Source organism: Nyctereutes procyonoides, unplaced genomic scaffold (genome assembly GCF_905146905.1).
Source record: "Nyctereutes procyonoides isolate TBG_1078 unplaced genomic scaffold, NYPRO_anot_genome, whole genome shotgun sequence".
NCBI classification, from domain to species: domain Eukaryota; kingdom Metazoa; phylum Chordata; class Mammalia; order Carnivora; family Canidae; genus Nyctereutes; species Nyctereutes procyonoides.
The window spans coordinates 62,106,937-62,127,923 of NW_026575126.1; the positions used below are offsets into that span (position 1 = coordinate 62,106,937).

At 55.4% G+C, this 20,987-nt stretch overlaps 1 protein-coding gene across 4 annotated transcripts; it reads left to right on the forward strand.

Moving 5' to 3' along the window:
- Nucleotides 1-1,234: 1,234 nt before the first annotated feature.
- GET4 (guided entry of tail-anchored proteins factor 4) lies at nucleotides 1,235-19,562 on the forward strand. 4 transcript variants are annotated; one of them, XM_055339786.1, is made up of 10 exons: nucleotides 1,637-1,866; nucleotides 2,503-2,665; nucleotides 6,388-6,466; nucleotides 6,816-6,897; nucleotides 7,402-7,551; nucleotides 12,877-13,015; nucleotides 14,321-14,461; nucleotides 14,561-14,636; nucleotides 14,798-14,870; nucleotides 19,281-19,562. In XM_055339786.1, exons 2-10 carry the CDS (start codon nucleotides 2,520-2,522, stop codon nucleotides 19,364-19,366), a joined length of 972 nt encoding a protein of 323 aa, XP_055195761.1. In that variant the 5' UTR covers nucleotides 1,637-1,866; nucleotides 2,503-2,519; the 3' UTR covers nucleotides 19,367-19,562. The 4 variants fall into 4 exon arrangements, with proteins under 4 accessions (XP_055195760.1, XP_055195761.1, XP_055195762.1 ...); XM_055339785.1 differs by lacking the exons at nucleotides 1,637-1,866; nucleotides 2,503-2,665 and adding an exon at nucleotides 1,235-1,486; XM_055339787.1 differs by lacking the exon at nucleotides 2,503-2,665 and having other exon boundaries at nucleotides 1,640-1,866.
- Nucleotides 19,563-20,987: the final 1,425 nt, after the last annotated feature.

Sequence of the window (20,987 nt, forward strand, 5' to 3'; positions counted from 1 at the left end):
CATGTGATGTTTCCAGTGAATAATAAATGGTCTATTTCTTTTCTGTTTGCCTTGTTCCTGCCCGGGAGTGTGGGGGAGGGACCGTCCCTCGTGGGGAATGGGAGGGGGGTTCTAGATCAGCCCGTGGGTGCATGCAGCGGCCCGGGCTCTGGCCAGACCCTACTTGCCTGGGGGCACCTGTTCTATACAGGCCACCTGACAGGAGGACGAGGCAGAGAAAACGGGGGCATCCTGAGGGTGGCCACCACTGAAGGCAGGTGTGGGACACAAGCTCATCTGGAAGCCTCCCCAGGGTTAGAAGTGCCGGAGGCGCTGCGCTGCGCTGCACTGAGCTGAGCGAGGGGCCAAAGGGGGGAGGAGCAGGGAGCGCCCCGGGTTGGGAAGGGCCCCTGGAGGCCGGTGCCTAGCTGACCGAGGATTTCCAGGGACAACCAGCATTCCTTGGTGGTTACCCTTCTGCAAACCCCTCTGCCCAGTCCATTTGTCCACCGCCGCTCGTACGACCCTTCTGTGTCTCCCCGATTCCTTACGGACCAGCTCCTGGAGCTGACCGGCGCTTGCACACAGGCACCGCTCCCACTGAACCGGTCCCCACGGGTCGACGTTTCTTTAAAACGACACCTGCGCCAACAGGAAACACTCCGAACTCAATACCCTGGGGCATCTGGAGAGCTGGCTGCCCCTGCAATCCAGGGAGCCTTCACAGGGGCCGACGGGCTGTGCTCCCTCCCATCCTTGTCCTCTGCGCGCGTCCCTGTCCCCGTCCTCGTCCCCCCGCCCTCCAGCTCCGCGCCAACAGGCGGTTCTGTGTCCAGGGGAGCCGGGGACCTGCTCGATCCCGAACAGTGACCTGTCACCTGGACTCCGACCCCTCTCTGGTTCCCAAACAGGACGCGGCTTTAGTCCCCCTCACCTCCCCTGTGCGGCCGGCGGCACAAGGCACGGAAACATGACTTTCATCTCAGAATCTTGGCGTCCCAACGGCCCCAACCCGGCCGGCCTGAGGCCGCGGGTCCCTCGCGCTGGGTACACCCGCGGCGGGCAGGCAGGACACGACGCCCCGCCGTGACGTGCCGCCGCCATTGTGGCGCCAGCTCGCCCAGCCGCGGTCACGTGCGCGCGCTCGGCCCCGCCCCGCGGTCACGTGGCGGCCCCCGGCAGGCTCCGCGCCCCCGCCCGGGTCACGTGGCCGCCCGCCGGCGCGCCCGCCTGCAGCTGCGCGCAGCTCCTCGCGGGCCACCGTAGAGGGCGTCGGGCGGCCGCCGGGACGGAAGCCGAGAGGCGCTGCCGACCGCGCCTGCGACAGCGTCAGCCCTGCGCGGAGCGCCGGCCCGATGGCGGCGGCGGCGATGGCCGAGCAGGAGAGCGCTCGGAACGGCGCCCGGAACCGAGGCGGTGTCCAGCGCGTGGAGGGCAAGCTGCGCGCCAGCGTCGAGAAGGGCGACTACTACGAGGCGCACCAAATGTACCGGACCCTCTTCTTCAGGTAGCCGCGGCGCCGCGGCCGCCGCCTTCCAGGGCTTTCCGCCGAGCCCGGCGCCCCGCCCCCGGCCGCCTCCCATTGGCCGCCCCGCGCCGCCCCGGGCCTCCATTGGCCCGCGCCGCTGTCTGTCGCCGCGGCGGTGGGAGCAGGCGGGCGGCCGGGAGGCGGAGGACCCGGGACGCCGGGCGGGCCCCCACCCTGGCCCCCAACCCGGGGCCCCACCCTGGCCCCGGCGTCCCTTCCCCGGCCTCCCCTGCCCGGCCCCCGGCCCGGTGGTGCCCATCCGCGGCCTCGCCCGGACCGAGCCCCGGGCTCTACGGCCCTGAGCACCTCGCTCGTGCGGGTGAAACGTGCTCCTGCCCCGCGGTGGAGCAGCCGCGCCTGTGAGCGCCGCCCACACCCACGCGGCCAAGGGCTCCGGGGGCGCGGCCAGCCCCGAGGGCAGGGGGTGCGGGGGGCTCCGGGCGCGCGGCCCGCCCCGGGGGCAGGGGTACGGGGGGCTCTGGGGGCGCAGCGGGGGCCTCGGGGCGCAGCGAGTGCCCGGGGTTGGGGGTGCAGGATGCTTTGGAGGCGCAGCGAGTACTGGGGGCTGGGGCGCGGCGAGCCCCGGGGGCTGGGGGCGCCAGGGGTTCTGGGGGTGGGGTGAGTCTTGGGGCTGGGGCACGGGGTCTCCTGGGGCGCAGGGGGCGCGGGACTCCTTGCAGGTGCAGGAGGACTAGCACCACGCGTGCTGAAATAAAGGGCGTTTCTCCGTGCGGCCCTGACGCGTCGGCAGGTGTATGGCCCGTGGTGACCCTCGTGTGGGCTGCACGGTAGCTGTGGCTAGGTTGGGACGTGCTGCTGCTGTGACCTGAGTCGCGATGTGTGTGGGACAGTCTGATCCCTCTCGGCCCCGGGGGGTCGGTGTGGTGGGCCCCAACCACAGGTGCAGGGGTTCAGTCAGTTAGCTGGCCTTTTCTCTCCAAGCCGTAGTGGTAGGGTACTGATGGGCCGCCGGGCTGGGCCTGTTCATCTTTCAGGCCTAGACTTTCCTGTTATGCATCAGCGACAAGTTGGATGGGAGGCTCTGGGACTCTGCGGTTCTGTCCGGGGCATGCTCGAGCTCCAGGGCTCGGAGGACGGGGTAGGAGTGAACAAAGCTGGCCACAGGCCTCCCTGGTCTGGCATCTTCACCAGCCCGAGGTGCGTGCATCTGAGGGGGAGCTTTCCCAGTGCTCCAGATTGGCCCAGGAGCTTGCTGTTCTTGGGATTGCTGTGTAGATGTTCACCCCGGTGATTAATCAGCAAAACTGGATCCAGCAAAACTGGATCTTCCCAAAAATAAACAGTGTTTCTTGTTCAGAGACAGTTGTGCTGTGTGGGGATCAGCTCTCTGGCCAAAGTGTGTTTGGGGGTGGTGACGGAAAGCAGGCTCTCCGCCAGCCCGGCCTTGATGTGGCTTGGAATTCACCTGTCCTCTGTGACCTGTGACCAGCCTTGGCCTCCCCTGTGGTGTATCTGGGGTACACCTACACCTCTTGGGAGTTGGGAACGTAAATCATTTGCCATTGGCCACACGGGCATGAAGTTAATGGTCGCATTCATGGCCATCCATAAGGCCCATCTGAACTAGCCTCCAGTTGTCCTTGACTCCCAGGGTACCATCCCCATAGACCTGGGACTCCAGCCTCACTGAGACCCTCCTGGGTGTGCGGCTCTGAACAAGTCTGATTTACTGGGTCACCCCAGGTTCTTGGTTTTATATGTTTATATCGAAGTGTTAACAGGAAACGTGCAGTTTGATGAGTTTTGGTGCGTATGCTCTCATGAAACCGCAGCCAATCAAGTTAATGGAGAACATCCATCACCACAAAGGTTCTGTTCTCTCTCTCAGAATCTCTCTGATACCCCTTGGCCCCATGCAGCCACTGCTGTCTGTGGCCCCATAAGTTAATTTGCATTTTCTAGAATATAATGTAAGTGGAATCATATCCTCTTTTTTGTATGTTTTGAAAACCCAGAGTGATTATTTGGAGATTTACCCACGTGTGAAGCATTAACTCATTTCTGTTGCCAAGTGGTGTTCTGTAGTGTGGATGGACCACAGTTTGTGACCCGTTCACCTGTTGGCTATGTTCACCGCATTGCTGGTTTTTTTTTTTAAGATCACACAAAAAAAAGGTTTTATTTATTGATAGAGCGCAAGCAGGGAGAAGAGCCGGTGGAGACAGAGAGAAGCAGGCTCCCCACTGAGCAGGGAGCTCAACACGGGGCTTGATCCCAGGACCCCAGGATCATGACCTGAGCTGAAGGCTGATGTTTCACCGAACGAACCCCCCCCCCCGCAGGCGCCTCCAAATTGCCCTGATTTTATTGTCGTGTTTCACAGCCATTGAAGGAGAAGGGGACGTGGAATGGGGTAGTCCAGTGGGTTGGACTTGGTCGGTGTGCGGGCCTCAGGTGTGGGTAGCAGTTGAGTCCCAGCGGTTAGCTGGAGGCTCTGGCCCATCGATGGTACTGATGCCAGTGGGTGGCCGCCCGGTGTCTTCAGACCTCCCTCCGCCAAGATGAGAAGGGAGTCCGTTTTCTAGGCCTGTTGGGTTACTGGTGCTCTGTCATCCTCCATCCCCCTTCTGGCTTCCATGGCTGTTTTGTGGGATGGCCAGAGGGCCTCTTGGCCCATGCCACCACCATCACCCCCTGGGGATGCCTCTGCAGCAGCTTGCCTCCCCTCAGGGCCTTTCTGAGGCTTGTGTGATTTTGTCTCTTAAATCAAATGAAAATTTTTAAAAGAAAAACTTAAGTGGGCACATGAGTGGTTCCATGGCTTAAGCATCTGCCTTCGGTTCAGGTCGTGATTCTAGGGTCCTGGGATGGAGCCTCATGGGGAGTCTGCTCAGCCCTCTCTCTTTGACCCCCTCCGCAGTCAGTTGTTAGGTGGGAGATGGCAGCAGCACACACCCACCAGGTGTGCCGACGCTACATGTGTGGGTGCAGACATCAGAGCTGTGTGCGTGGGCCCTGGCTGGAGGGCTCTTGCTCCTCCTGCTCTCAGCCCCCCTCCCAGGCCTTGGACCCAGACACTAAATCCCTTCCCATACCCTGAATTCTGCAGAAAGAAGCACGTTCATTTTTCAGGGTTGCCTTTCACTATTTTTTTTTTGTGGGTTTTTTTTTTTTTCCTGACTTTCCTCAAACCGCAACAGGTGATTTCACCTGGAGGGGACAGGTGCTGGAAATGGCACATCATCTCATCCCCCTTGGGCCCCTAGCCCCAGGAAGGGAGTTACGTCGGGTGCTTGAAAGCAGGCCCTGTTATCCCAGGGATTTGCTGTCACCTGCTTCTTAGCAATTGCTTTCATCAGGTGTTCTGAGAGGTGGTCTCTTGCTCTGTGTCAGATGAGCCTGGGGTTTGGTCACGTCTTAAGTAAGCAGCTCCCTGGCAAGATGGTCACTTAGGATAAGTGTGTATGTGTCCACGCAGATGGCAGCATGAGGGGGTGTGCCTCTGAATACTTGTCTTTCCAGAATAGCCAGTGGCAGTGCTGGCCCCAGGTCGTGTGCTGGATGGCTCCCAGCAGGATGAGACTGGGATGAGTTGGGTTGGTGTGGGAGTAGGTTGTGTGAGCGTGCGAAAGAGAGAGAGACGCAGCTCGCAACAGTGCTGCTGCAGAAACTGCAGGCCCTGCGTGTACCCTGCCAGCTGGCGGAGGTTTTCTTTCCTGGGTTGTGGGGTTTCCCTGCATGTGATGGGGGGGGGTGTCTGGTTGTGGAACCTTTTTGAGGAAAAGCCTGTTCCTGTAGTTAATTGAACGGCTAGGCTACTCATATTCCCACCTGACCTGTTGCTCCGGGGGAGCTGCAGGCACGCTCCCAGGTGTGCGTGTTCAGTGTTTGCCTGTCTTGGTAGCACCTCAGTGATGCTGCTATAGTATTATTCTTTAGTTTTTGTGTCTTGACCAGGAGGCACAGACTGTTTGGTTCTATTTTTTTTCTGATGATCATGAAGTTAAACTTCCAGCCAGTGAATCCAGTGTCAGCTTTGGGGAGCCGCTTCCTGCTGACTTTCTCTCAGGCCCAGCTGGTGTGTTGCAGGCAGATCATCATCCCGTTGTTTGTGTTTAGTTACTTGTCAGGCTCTGGCTGCTCTGTGCTTCTGTGTCTGCAGCTCAGGAAACTGAGAAATGTGTTCAGAGTGGGAAAGGGTAGGAAAGGATGGAAGGGCCCTCCATTAGTGGTGCGGGGGCAGGAGCCGGAACGCAGAGACTGTTGGTGCAGTCATCACAGTGAGTGCTGTGTGTCCATCCCCCCTGAGTCTCCATCCAGGAGCTCCCACTGTCCCAGCCTCTGAGCGCTGCTTTGACCCCTGGTTCTTTGATGGGCCCCAGTGTGCCACTCCATCCCTTATGCCCCTCCTTCCACCCAGGCACGGCCTATGCTGGAAGGTGGAAGTCACCCAGGCTTTCTCTGGGTCATTCTGCTGAAACCCTTGAGCTGCTCCAGGCACGTTTGGGCACGGACAGCATCCCTGCCAGCGCTGCTGTCAGATGTGGGACATGGGTCTGCTGGTCCCCAGAGGCCCAAGTTGCTGACAGCAGGGGCCCAAGGGCACCCCAACGTGGAGCCTGGACAGACTCAGAGTAGGCAGGATACTGACCACTGGGTGAGGTGGTGGGCCTCAGGAAACAGAACAGAGCTCCACTCCATCTTTGGAAGGAGGCCTGTATCCCTTCAAGTGTGTGTACGGGATTGTTTGCTTTGTAAAGCTTTCATGTTTACTCATTTTAGCTTGAGCATTTAATCTCCAAACTATAGCCATTGGGTCGGGTGAATGTAATGAAGAGAGTGTGTTGGAGGATGTCTGCACTGAAGCATCTGCCTCACTGGACCTAACTGGGGCTCTGCTCCTTTTCTCTCTCTTACAGATACATGTCACAGAGCAAGCACACAGAGGCACGGGAGCTCATGTGCTCAGGGGCGCTGCTGTTCTTCAGCCACGGCCAAGTACGCAGCGGGCTTGTCCCTTTCTCTGTTTGGGGCCTGCGGGTTGGAAGAGGACTATCCATGGAGAGGCGTGGTGGAGAACCGTGGACTGTTCTTGGTGCGGTCCACGGCTGGGCGACTGTCCTCATTGTCGTGGGGTGCTACCTGAGGGTGCACTGCATGTCAGCTGGGGTCTCCATCCTTCAGGACGCACTGCCACGTGAGCTCTGGGCTCAAAGGAGTCTCCTTAGCTTTGCACCACCATGCGTTTCTAGCTGGAGACGGGAGCGGCCACCCAGCTTTGCCGTGTCTTCTGAGAACCAGCCAGAGCTCTGTTTTTGTGATCCTAACTCACTTCCATGTTTTGTAGCAAAACAGTGCTGCGGACTTGTCCATGCTGGTCTTAGAGTCACTGGAGAAGGCTGAAGTCGAGGTGGCCGATGAGCTGTTGGGTGAGGCTTTCTTACTATGCATGAGGTACCTTCACACATGGAGTAGTGATACCCCTAAACACACGCTCCGGTTGTGTCCCAGAGACCTGGCTGCCCAGCTTGCCCCGTGTGGTAAATGTCCAATGCGGAAGTCCTTCTTAGGAGCTGCCTGGCTGGAAGGATGGAGGAGGGACTTGCTCCTGGCCTCTGTACTCCGGCATGTTACCTCCCTACCTGCCCAGACCTTCCTCCTCTGTAGGCCAGCTCCCTGCTATAGCCCACACCCCCACTCAGCTCCTTGACAAAGGAGTGTGTGGCTGTTGGCTCTGCAGCTGAGAGGTCGGTTGAGGGTCCCTGGGACCTGGCGGGCAGGAGGGGTACATGCACGAGGACACCACAGCATGCCAATTCCCAGGTTTTGAAGTGAAGTAACTTTTATTTTAGTGAATTTTTGTAAGATGCAGCATACAGAGAGCTGAGAAGTACTGTTTCTTTGGGTAAGAATCTGTGTTTGTGTTGTTTTAGAAAATCTGGCTAAATTGTTCAGTTTGATGGACCCAAATTCTCCAGAGCGGGTGGCTTTTGTGTCTCGAGCCCTGAAGTGGTCCAGTGGAGGATCTGGGAAACTGGGTCACCCTCGGCTCCACCAACTGCTGGCCCTCACCCTGTGGAAAGGTAGGCCCAGTACCCCCATGCACAGAGCATCTCTTGGTGGTGGGCGCTGGTGGTCCCAGGAACAGCTATCCCTATTTATGCTCCCCTTTGGCTTTTGTGTTGAACTCATGGGCCACAAGTAATGAGGGAAGATTCTGCTTTCCGTGGGGCGGCCTTGGCCATCCCTGTCCCCCAACCAGTTTCCTTTCTGGGACATCCTCCCCGGACTGGTTCTCTGAGGGCTCTGAGGGCACTGTGCTCTGTATTTTCTTCTTCACATCTATTTCAGCTTCTGAGGAAGTATTTGTGGGGACTATTCAGTCTACGAAGGGTTTCCTGGCAGTTTCTGGGTGCGCTTCACACCTGGAGCTCTGAGTCTGCTGCTCAGGCACAGGAAAAGGCATTTGGTTGGGTGCCCTGGAACAGCATTTGTTCAGAAGATTCTAAGAGCACTGTGCAGGCAGCTCATTCACACTGTGTCAGCCGTCCCGGGGGTCCACCTGTGTGCTCTGGTGTTAGCGGCTGCCCACTGGGTTGGGGGCAGGCGAAGGGGAGGTGATGTTTGGCAGGTACCTTGGTGGGAGCAGAGGGGCCGCCTCCTTTGCTTGAAGGTGACCTTCTGCCAGTAACTTCTGTGACAGCAAGCTCCTCCTGGAAACAGCCTCTTTCCAGCAAGTGGCATGGTGGTCAGATCATAGGAGGTGGTCAGTCTCCTCCATAGCCCATGGGCCCAGGACACCTTCCTGCTTTGCTTCTTGTGCAGTGGCACGCACACGTGTGGTGGGCGCTTGCCACGAACCCAGCTGGGAAGCCCGCTGTGTGAGCATATGTGGCCTCCTCCCATCTCCCCTGTGGGCCATGGCGCTCACTCCGCCGTGTGCGCCCCCCCCCCCGTGACCCACGAGGCAGGAGGCTCCTCCATCCCCCTCCACACTGACATGCCACCCCTACCCTCACCCTGTAAGATGAAATGAATTCACAGGCCAGACTGTTGAGGAAGTTTCTTGGAGGGCAGAATTCCTTCCACACTCCTACTCAAGGAGGACGTGGGGCCTAAGAGAGCAGCTGGCACCTCCGGGCCAAGGCGAGTGTGGGCTCCCTCCCCTGCTGGCGCACATTCCTCCATACCTGGGCCACCCCAGCCTTCACAGCTAGCGTGGTGCCTGTGTACTTTCTGTCTGTCCCACCCTAAGGATGCTGGGGTGTCAAGCTCTCACTGCCGTTGCCAGGAAACCTCTCGGCAGGAAGCCATCTGTGCTGGCCAGCCTGGCGGGGGGCAGGTGGGGAGCCCCAAAGGCCCCTGCCCTAGACTCTTGCCTCATCTTCCCGGGCAGCCGGATCTGCAGTCAGGAGCGCCTATGGCAAACCTGTGTTGCCAGCGAGCATTTATTTAGCACTCCTTTGGCCCAGTCTATATTTTTGGAGTGTGTGGGGAGATGCCAGGCAGAAAGTGGAACATGACCCTGTGTCCCTAGCTGAGAAGCAAAACTTACGCTTCAGCAGTCCTTCAGAGGCTTCACTGGTTAAGAGCCAGCTACAGGGCATGTATGTCTAATAGTACGATTTTAAAATTCAAAATATAGCAATTACACATAGTGCTTGAGGCACAAATCCCGAGTGAGAAGCACAGACTCCATGTCCTGTCCTCCCCCAGAATGTCCATGGCTCGTGTCCACATTGTTGTGGCGCCCAGGGACAGGCCCACAACCAGGCTTCCCTCTGGGGTGGTGGAGTGGGAGCTCCAGGCAGGTGCGTCCGATGAGGCAGAGCCACCTGCTGCCGTGTTGGTTTGCTATCCACAGCTTGCATCCACATGGCACGTTTGCTGTGTGGTATTCCATCATTCAGGCATACTTCATTCTGCTGCACTTCATATATACCGCATCTTTTACAAACGGAGGGTTTGTGGCTACCCTGCCTTGAGCAAGTTTATTGTCACCCATGTTTCCAACAGCACTTGCTCACTTGGTGTCTCTGGCACAGTCAGTAATTCTAGTGATCATGTAGGCTTTTTCATTATAATTTATTACAATGATCTGTGATTGGGATCCTTGATATTGTACGTTTTGGGGTGCCAGGAACCGTGTTCCTAGAAGAGGGTGAATTTCATCAGTAAATGTTTGTGTGCTGACTGCTGTACCGACCAGCCGGTCCCATGACTCCCCCTTTCTTTGAGTCTCCCTGTTCCCTGAGAGCCAGCAGTATTGAAATTGGGCTGGTTCATGACCCTACAGTGGCCTCTTCATGTTCCAGTGAAAAGAAGAGTCACATGTCTCTCATTTTAAATAACAAGCTACAGATGGTTAAGCTCAATGAGGATGGCTTGTCCAAAGCTGTGGTAGCCTGAAAGCCAGGCCTCTGCATCAAACAGCCAAGTAGTGAACGAAGGCTAAGGTAGGTGAGGAGGCTGCAGAAAGAGGGAGAAGCAGCAGAGGCTGGTTCATGAGGTTTCAGGAAGGAAGCCTTCTCTGTAACCCTCTAGGTGCATGATAAGCAAGTGACCCAGAAGATCTAGCTGAGATCATTACTGAAGGTGGCTGCACTCAACAGCAGATTTCAGCGTAGATGAAACAGTCTGATATTAGAAGATGCTGTCTAGGACTTTCAGGACTTTTGTACCTAGAGAGAAGTCAGTGCTTGTTTTCAGTGGACAAGCTGACTCTTGTCAGGGGCTAATACAGCTGGTAACTTTAAGTTGAAAGCAATGCTCATTTAGCATTCTGAAAATCTTAGGGCCCTTAAGCATTATGCTAAATCTACTCTCCCTGTCCTCTGTAAATCCAACAACAAAGCCTGGATGACAGTGTATTTACTTACACCATGGTTTACTAAACATTTTAAGCCTGCTCTTGAGACCTGCTGAGGAAAAAAGCTTCTTATCAAGATGTTACTACTTACTGACACTGCACCTGGTCAAACAAGAGCTCTCATGGAGATGGGCAGCAAGATAAATGTTTTCATGCCTGACACAATATCCATTCTGCAGCCCATGGATCAAGAAGTCGTTTCAACTTTCAAGTGTTATTATTTAACAAATACATTTCACAAGGCTATTGCTGCCACAGACAGGGAGTCCTCTGATGGTTCTGTGAAAGGCCCATTGAAAACTTTCAGAAAGGATTCATCATTGTAAATGCCCCTAAGAACACCAACACCCTTGATTCATAGGAAGAGGTCAAAATATCTGTAGTGACTGGAGTTTGTTAAAAGTTGACTCCAGCCCTCATGCATGACTTCAAGGGGTTCAAGACTTTGTGGAGGAAGTCACTGCAGATGTGATGGAAATGGCCAGAGAACTAGAATCAGAAGAGCGTGAAGGTGGGACTGAACTACCATCTCACACTTTAATGGACAAGCATATGCGTCTTATGGATGAAGTGGTTTCTTGAGATGGAATCCACACTTGGTGAAGATGCTGTGACAAATCACATAAACTGAGCTGATAAAACAGAAGCAGGGTTTGAGAGGACACCCAGTCTGAAAGAAGTTCTCCTGTTGGTACAAGGTTATCACATGCTACAGAGAAATCCCTCGTGAAAGGAAGAGTCCTTCAGTGCAGCAGACATCATTTTAAAGAACTTGCCATGACCACCACAGCCTTCAGCACAACCACCTTGATTGGTCAGCAGCCACCATCGTCAAGGCACGACCCTCCACCAGCAAATAGAGAAGACCCCAAAAACTCAGGTGGTGATTACAATTTCTTAGCACCTGGTGTTCAGACCATGCTCTTGCACACTTACTTATCAGACTTTAGTGTCAGCATAGCTTTTATGTGTACTGGGAAACCAGAAAGTTTGATTTACTTTGTTGCAGAACTTGCTTTGTTGTGGTGGTCTGGAACTGAGCCCACAGTTGGCCCAAGATGCTCCTGCAAGGGTACCAGTCCAGTTCTTGGAGGGAGCTGTGTGCTTAGACAGAATGTGGGTGTAGTTTTGCCTAATTTTTCTTCTATGATACTCTAAAACCAAAAGGTTATTTTGAGGGGTCCAAGGGAGTGAGGAGAGGCAAAACAGCACAGGTACACAAAGAAATGCAGAATCAGAATTATTCTGAGGTCCTAAAGGCAGCGTGCTGGGCGTTGAGAGCTGGTGCCGAGGTCTGGAGGGCAGCTGTGCCCAGGCAGGAGCAGGTGTTCCCAGTAGAAGGTGTCAGGCAGCTAAGGCACGGGGCCTCAGCCTTGGACATGCATGGGAACCAGGTGGCTTGGGAGCAGGACAGGGGCGTGGGCCAGTCTGCTCCAGGAGACAAGCCCGGGTGTGGGGAGGTGGTCTGGGTCTCTGCCTTGGCCCACCTGCCACTCTGGGTGTTCTGTGCATGGTTGGTTGCTGAGCACGCCCGTGTAGCTCTGGCAGCCAGAAATGGAGGGGTGGGGTGTTGAATCCGCAGTGTGCGGGGTAGCAGATGTTTAAGTGATGAGTGGGGAGAGTAGGTTTACAGCCTGAGTCATTTACTGATATTGGGAAGATTGGGATTTTTGTCGTTTTTTTTTTTTAACAAACGCTTACAAACAGTTGAGCATTGGAGGAGCCACCCCCTAGCACGTCCTTGCCTGTCCCCTGCTGTGCTGTTAGCACTAAAGTCTCATGCCTTGCTGAAAGGTGTAGCCACAGGGAACAGGGTGACAGGCCCCTGAGATGAGCATGTCACTGAGTCACCTGTTGGGGCACAGGTTCCAGTTTGGGGCCCGAGATTCCATATTTCTGACTAGCTCCCAGGTGACCCCATGTTGAGGGGGACCCCCTGGTCTCCTCTGGGGCCACCGTGGGGATGAGACGTGTTCCTGCTGCACGCAGGACCTATCCCTCCTCACAGGGACTTTCATCCAGAAGGTCTTCTTCCCCTGCCTAGGGGGAGCTCTGCCTTTTGTGGGGGATGGACCGTGAACATGGTGATTGAATCTGTGGACGTGGAACGTGCCTTGGAGGAGGCAGGAGGGCTGGCCGGCCAAGGGCTCAGCACATGCGTGTCAGGAGGGCGGGGGCCGTGAGGCTCTTGAGAGAACAGGTGGCCTGACCTGGTCCTAGCTGCCACACGAGATTCAGGGCATTTGCGTGTGGAGGTCAGTGTGCCTTGCATCTCATTTCATCAGAAGCATATGGAACTACCGCCATGTGAGTCCGAGGGTCCCCTGTGGGCCATTCCTCGTGGGTCTGCTCACATGAGCACAGACGCAGGGACCCTGAGCACCGGGGCGGAGCAGTTCAGCTGGAAGCCCACCCTCCCCCACTGTGTGTGTTTGCCCCATGCGTGGACCAGGTATGCAGAGTGAAGGCAGGTGAATGCGAGCAGGGGACGGCACGCTGACATGTCTCTCTTCGTCGGTGCCCCCCCTTCCCTTTGTAGAGCAGAACTATTGTGAGTCCCGGTACCACTTCCTGCACTCTGCGGATGGCGAAGGCTGTGCCCACATGCTGGTGGAGTACTCGACCTCCAGAGGCTTCCGCAGCGAGGTGGACATGTTCGTGGCCCAGGCGGTGCTACAGTAGGTACCCACGTTTACTCGGTCACATCTGGGCTGGCACAGCTGCCCGGGGCTCCATCCCTTGTGCCTGCGCAGACCTGTCAGGGACACTGCATGCTATCCCCTTAACTCCCCTGGGCTGACTGGTGAGACCTCAGTCAGGCAGCAGGGAAGTGAGTGTTCTGAACGAGCGTTCCGCCCAGCTTCTGTTTTCTCACTTTGCCTCTTCCCTGTTTTTGGTTTTTTTAATATCAGGCCACTATTTTTTGTAGGGCACATGTATTTGATAAACTTGATGGGTGTCTTGGAATGAGGAGTGTGCATGCTTTTGCAGCTTCCCTGAGGCTGCTTCTACCTTCTGAGACATCTCGTGTGTCTGAAGGTTTCCTGTGAGAGTGGTGATGCCCCAGCGCCACCCCCTGCTGCAGCCCGAGCCTGTCCTCCTCCCCTCAGGCCTCCTCGCTTCCTCCTCCTCCTTGAGGACCAGGGTGGTGCTGGCACCCTCAGCACAGGAGGGAGGGTTTGCAGCGAGCACTCCAGTGGGCCCATACCACCCGCCTGAGCTCAGGACGTCTCGAGTGTGCTCTAACTGAAGAAACATTTGGATTTGGTGGCCAGGCATTGAGATAGGGAGCATCTTATGAGTTTAAAGAGGTTGGGGTCACAGAATGCTTGCTGTACTTGACAGCACCTCAGAGCTTCCACGTCCGCCACACAGTGACATGTTGCTGGTGTCTGCTACCGTAAAACGGAAACATTTCTCAGACCCCAGAGCTCCCTGCCCCTGGCCGTGTGGCATATGGTGCAGAGTCCCTGGAGTCCACCAAACACCTTCTCGTAGGTCCCTCCCTATACTATCACAAGGTGGAGGCCTCCTCACGGTGAAATCCCACTGTGGGGATGTCGTCCCACCCAGCACAGTGTCTGGGGGCACCCTCGGCCTCATTCCCAGGGGTCCCTGGGCTGACTGCTCATGCAGACAGGCCTGATGGGTGCAAACAGGCTGTAGTCCCAAGAACTCCCTGCAGTGTCATAGCTCTGGACCTTGGACATGGTCACCTTCCCCAGTTTAATCTCTTCACCTGTAAATTGTGGGAATCATGAGGTGCCCTGCTCACCAGGGGCAGTTCATCTGAGCATCAAGCCTGGTCCGGCAGCTCCTCAGGCCACCAGAGCTGCGGGATCATGCGGGCAGGCGGCGGCCCGGGGGCTGTCCGACAGCTTTCTGCACCCCTGGAGGCACCGTGTCCAGCGAGCATGTGAGCTTCTGTAGAAGTGCTGCCATTTCCTCCTTCAGCATCCCTCTTACTAGGATATGACTTCCAGGTTTCTCTGTTTAAAAAACAAAAGCAGTGCGTCAGTGGTTTTCACAACGTACACGCAGAAACACCCATCCATTGAGAACGGCCCTCCATTCGTGCAGCCCCTGCTCAACTTCATCTGGTTTCTGCTGTTGGCTGTAGACGGGTGAGTCTTCCCTGCGTGTGCAGGGGGTGTGTACGGGCGCTTTTCTTGTTCTGTGATTTTCACTTGGAAAGAGTTGTGTGCCCCATTGTCTTGTTTCAGAGGCAAACTGACGGTGTTCACAGTGTTGTGTGAGCAGTACCAGCCGTCCCTCCGGCGGGACCCAATGTACAATGAGGTGAGTGGTGGGTGGGGCTGGGTAGCCGCTGGAGAGGAGACATCCCCAGTCCCTGTGTGGCCCTCAGGGACAGGACAGGACCTGAGATGAGGGTGGGGGGAGGTCTTGTGCATCCAGCATGTTCCAGCCCCACAGTAACCCCATGCCCCTGCCTCCTCCAGTACCTCGACAGGATAGGGCAGCTGTTCTTCGGTGTGCCACCCAAGCAGACGTCGTCCTACGGGGGCTTGCTAGGTAAGATGGGAGCAGGGGGCACCCACTGGGAGGGCACACAGTGGGCCTGGCTGTGTGACACCCGGCCCGCACTGGGTCTCTCCCCTGGCACTGCCGGGCTTGCTCATGCTGCTCTCTGGGGGCCCCACATCTCGGGCCGGCCAAACCCAGCCTAGAGGCTCTGTCATCCCTAGTGCTCCCTCTCCGTTGACCTCAGAATCAAGGCAGATTGCTTTTTTATTCTGGTAAAATACGCATGTCTTAAAATTTGCTGTTTAACCATTTCTCAGTGTCCACTTGAGGGGCACCGAGTACATTCCCACTGCTGGGCTGCCTTCTCCTTAACCGGCTCCAGAATGTTCTGTCCCCGTGACACACTGACCCCTGCCCTCTCCCCCAGCCCTGCCATCTACTTTCTTTGTGAGTCTTAGGACACCGGGACTTCGTGTGCATGGGGTCCCCACGTGTGTCCTGCGTCTGGCTTGTGTCACTCGGCCTCACGTCCTTAGGGTACATCCCTGTGGTGGCAGGTGTCCTTTCTGAGGCTGAACAGTGACCTATTGTGTGGACGGATCCCACCGTGTTACCCATCTCTCCATGATGGACTCTATAATGCTGCTGTGAACACGGGGGGTGTATATCTGAGCCCCTGCATCCAGTGCTGGGATTGCTGGGTCGCATCGAAACTGTTTAATTTTTGAGATGCTGCCAGACTGCCTTTCCCAGCTGTGTGCAGGGCTCCAGTTTCTCCATGTCCTCGCCCACACTCACTTTGTCTAGGACTCCGTGGTGGGTGTGAGGTGGGGTCTCACTGTGGATCTGACCCACGTCGCCCTGATGATTAGTGACGTCATTTCTTGGGCTTATGGGCCATTTGTGTGTCTGTGTGTCCATTCAAGTCATGTTTTAAGTCAGGTTGGTGAGTTCTCTATACTAGGTGTCGACGATCCCTTATCGTATATAAAATTCTGAAATATTTTTTCCCGTTCTGTGGATTGCCATTTGTTTTAAAGACTGTTTTCTAAAAGCAGTTTCAGCAGGGCCCTGGGTGGCTCAGTCTGACCCTTGGTTTAAGCGTCCAACTCTTGGTTTCAGCTCAGGTCATGAGATTGAACCCTGTATTGGGCTGCACACTCAACACGGAGCCTGCTTGGGATTCTTCTCTCTGTGCCTCCTGCTCACATTTATATGTGCACGTGCGCTCTCTCGCTCTCTCTCTTAACTAAGTCTTTAAATAAGTAAAAGCAATTTTAGCTTCATAGTGAGATAAAGAGGAAGTTATGCCCTCACAGGAGTTACAGGCACCCTGGTCAGAGCAGTAATTTTGTTAAAATTGATAACCCTACATGGACACAGCACCTGAAGTTTATGGTTTGTGTTGGGGGTCACTTTTGATGCTGTACGTTTATAGGTTTAGACACATGGCCACCACTAGAGAGTCCTGCAGCATGGTTTCTGTCCTAAAAATCTGTGCTCAGCCTGCTCACCCCCTCCACACTCCCCTGCCTTTTCTCTCTGTGGGTATTGTCTTCTGATGCATAGAATTTTAAGTTTTCACGAAGTCCAGTTTATCTGTTTCTTCTCCATTGCTCTTGCCTTTAGTGTCCCATCCATAAAGTCATCATCTGGTTCGGTGCTGGGAAGCTTTGGCCCAGTGTCGTCTTTTAAGAGTTGCATTGTTTTAGGGTTTACCTTTAGGTCTTTGATCCATTTAGTAGAGGGGTTTTGTACATGGTGTGAGGTAGGGGTCCAGTGTCCTGGCATTGTTTGCTGAAGATACCATCCTCTCCCCGCTGCGTGGTCTCATGACCTTGTCAGACACTGTTTGACTCCTATGCATGTGGGCTTGTATCTGGGCTCTGTCTTCTGTTCTGTGGGCCTGTGGCTGTTTGTGGACGCCACACTGCTGTTACTACTCTATAATAAGTTTTGAAATCAGGAAATGCGAGCCCTCCAGTTTTGTTCTTTTTACCAGATCATTTTAGCTGTTTGAGTCCATTGCAGTTCCATATAAATTTAAGGATGAGTTTTTCTTTTCTTGCAAACAAACTGTTGGAATTTTGACAGGGACTGCATTGACCCTGTAGATGGCGTTGGGTGGCATTGGTCTTAGCAGCAAGTCCAGTCCTCTAATCTGTGGACACGGGAAGTACTTCCATTTATTTATGACTTTATAATTTCCTTTTCAGATTGTTCATTGTTGACATAGAGAAACACAGCTGATTTTTGTGTGCTGACTTTGTATCCTGCTGCATTGCTGAATTCACTTATTCTAACAGCTCTTTCATGGAGTCTTTAGGGTTTTCTGCATATGAGACCATCTAATATGCAAACAGATCATTTTACTTCTTCCTTTCCACTGTAGATGCCTCTTCCTTCGTTCTCATACCTGATTGCTTTGGCCACAGTTTCCAGTACTGTGGGTGCGCTGGAGGTGGTGAGAGGAGGCACCGTCCCCTTGTTCCTACTCACCACTGAGGATTACATTTGCCGTAAGGTTTTCAGAGACAGCAGTGACTGTGTGGAGGCGGTTCCTCCTGTTCCTGGTTTGTTGAGTGCTTTTATAGGAGCGTTGGGTGTAGTCAAGTGCTCTTCCTGCATCAGCTGAGATAGACGATCATGCGGGCTTCCCCTGGTTCTGCTGACGTGGTGCGTCACTCTGGCAGGTGTTCACAGGGAGCCCTCTGTGCACTCCACAGATGAAGCCCCTTGTTGTGGTGCATCGTCCTTCACATGCTGCCGAGCCCTGTTCTCCAGTTGCCTGGTGAAGGTGTTGGCATCCGTGTTCACAGGGGATGCTGGTCTGTGGTTTTCTCATAGTATCTTTGGGGTTATGCTGGCCCCATAGGATGAGTTGGGAGGTGCTCCCTCCTCCTCAGTTCTCTTGCAAAGCTTGAAGAGGATTGGTGTTGGTTATTAAATGTGGAGTAGAATTCACCAGTAAAGCCATCAGGGCCAGGGCTTTTCTTGGTTGGGAATTTCCAACGCCTGATCCCATCTCCTTCCTCGTTCATAGGCCCCTTCAGATGGTCCATGTCTTCGTGATTTAGTCTCAGTGGGCATTAGAGGACAGGTTTGTGACCCTGTGCATCAAGGGCAGGCCTCTGCCCCTCGTCTGCCTGGATGGCGACATGGTGTGGTCTTCCATTGGGTCTCATGCAAACTTCTGGCCTCCACCACCAGATGTAGTCCTCTCATGTGAAAGTGGCTTTTCTGAGCTTGAGTGTGGTGTTACTTTTGAGCAGGTACATCCTATTTTATGGAGTTTGTAGTTCACCGGTATGCACCTAAACCTGTCCAGCCGTTTAGAGGTCTCGCAGGGCCAGGCAGCATGTGGCTTCCTTCCTCAGTCTCCTGGAAGTGGCGTTGCAGATACATAGATGGCTATCCCACGTAAAGGGTCCGCGTCCCCCCACACTGACTGCACCGTGTTCTGGCCGGACCTGAGGTGGCCCCAGGTGATAGGCTCAGGTGGGGGGGCTCGTCCCACAAAGGTCGGTGACACTGCTCCCACCCCACTGCCTGAACCCGTGTGGCTCCCCGCTCGTGGGCCCTGCAGGGTTGGGCCGGGGTGTTTGTGTTCTCTGGGCCAAAGTGCACTCTGTGGAAAGGTCCTCTGAGATCATTGTGAAAGTTGTTGGTAATTGGACTTTCTTCTTGTAAACTGCGGGTCAGGATTGGTCTAGTGAAGGGGTCCCCACCATGTGTCCCCACACTTCTGCTACATCCCGGGCCTGGATGGGGCTGCGGGCATCCGAAGCCAAGGTGGTACTTGCGTGTCTCAGCTTGCCGTCCTGCCCTCGCTCCACACCACAGGGTGTCCTGGCACCTCATGTTCCTTCATTTCCCACCAGAACTTCAGACTCGCCCCTTCCAGCACCCGGGCTGCTCGTGGCTTGTTCATTGGACCTGAGTTCATACGCCTGGATCTATCCAGAGAACATTGTTCACGTTTCCATTTGTTTTCATGATGGTTTGGTTTCAGGGGACTTTCTGACCTCCCGAATTTATACTGAATCCTTGTTCTTTGAATAAAAATAGATAAGCAAAGTGTCAATGGTGGCAGCTCCTATGGGCAACAGTGGTCACCATTTCTGCGTGTGGCCTTTGAAACTTGCATCCTGACCTCTTTCTGGACACCTGTAAGAGTGTGCACCTGTATGACGTACATGCTTGTGTCCGCTCAACAGTGACCTCCCCAGGGCTGTCCCAGGTGCTGTGCTGTGTCCCCCGATGGGCACTTGGGGTCTCTCCCCAGCTGTCAGGTCCTTGCAGACATGCCAAGTGTTCCCAGAGACTTGTGGTTGGGGGGTTTGCTCAACCTATTAAAGCCCTGGAACACGGTGCCACGGAAGGTGGGATTCCCCAGGCAGGGAGGTGCTGACAGTGTGCAGCTGCCATGCCCCTGATGGCACCTGCGTTTGCTTCCAGGGAACCTTCTGAGCAGCCTCATGGGCGCCTCGGAGCAGGAGGGCGAGGACAGTCAGGACGACAGCAGCCCCATTGAGCTCGACTGACCCCGTCCACCTGGCCTGCATGAAGACGCCCCGACCCCGGGCCCTCACACTCGGGGCTCCCATTTGTGAGGTGGTGGTAGCCGCGTCAGCATTTGCGTGCCGGCTCGGGGCCGCGCGGCGTGCTGCGGCCGTGCTGGCTGGGCTGCACGCGCATCTTCAGACTGCCCCACAATAAAGCACAGGCCTTGCCGCGCTACCACCCTCTCCCTGTCCTTTGTGTCTGGTTTGCTTTGGGAGGCGACCTGGCGTCCGGTGCAGGCCCATAGGCCTGACCCCGTCATGGTTGGTGTGGGGGGGTGGCCGCTGTCCAGCCGCCCCGTGTGGACATCCTGTGGTGGCCTGGCCACCAGTGTCCCGGAGAGCATCTGGGCGGCTGTTCTGTGCTGCACCCCGAGGCCACGGCCATTTGGAACGGGTCTCACAAAGGGATCAGGAGTCCTTTCCACGTTTCGTAATGCAGTATTTATTTTCTTCGGGTGATTGATTCCTTTGACCTGGCGTTGTAGGTTTTCACCAATTAACCAGTCCAGGAGCGAGCAGACCTGCCCTTTCTCACTGACGCTATACCAGATGCTCCCAGAGCAATGACAAGAGGGGAAACACTTTATTTTTTCACAATTAAAATAAGAGTTGTAGATTAATACACAGTGATCATGCATGGGAAGGAGTGAGATACACACTTTTATTGACTGTAAAATGGAATTTAAAGGAAGGTTTGTGTTATTTGTTGAGTTGAAATAAATCCTTTATACTGGGCTTTGCAGCGCTCGTCCTTTCTGAGTGAGCTCCTGGGTCCGGTGGGCGGGAGCGGGTGCCGAGGCCAGCGGTGGCCGAGTCTGTGCAGACCGTGCCCACAGGGGGTGCTGTGAACAGCCACACACGGCCAATGTCGGGACAGTCTCGTGATCTGCATGTAACTACACGGCGGTGGCTTATTTGCATGTGAGAAACCAAATCCAGTGGGTTCCTGCATTGTGACAGGTTCTGCACCCAGGCCATGGGGTGGGGGAAGGAGAGTGCTGAGCCCCCCACAAACTGCCCAGAGAACCTCCCGGGAGAGGGTAGTGTTGGAGGGAGTCCCTGCAAGGGGCAGGCCCTGGGGCGACGGACAGCCGGCTTGTGCTGTGATGCTTGTTCTGAAACCACAGAATGCGTCCAGCGCAGTCAGCGGGAGGGAAGTTGGAACAGAACGCAGGTTTTTATGTGTGATTTTGCCCAAACTCTGTAGATGAACACAGACCACACACCCATGCACACCTGGTGTCCCGCCCCACTCCTTTAGTAGTGGTGGTGGCGTCTGTCCTGACCCTCAGCATGTGGACACCTCCCTCCCGGGGGGACAACTCTGAGGCCGTGCACCCGACCCCGCTTTCCCTGTGAGCCCTGCCGCGTTTCATGCAGTTGTGAACGGTGCTGTCACTTTCTGGAACCACAGCATCCCTTTGTAGCCGGGCGGGCCGTGTGTTCCCCACGTCTCCACTGCAGAGCACGAGGGAGACGGACCCCAGAAGCACAAGCAGCCCGCCACGCCGAGGTGTGTGAGGTAAGCACAGTGACTACCCTTGCTGAGCTGTGAGCTTCCACCGTAGAGAAATTCTTCTGCCAGTGCTAAAATGTTTCT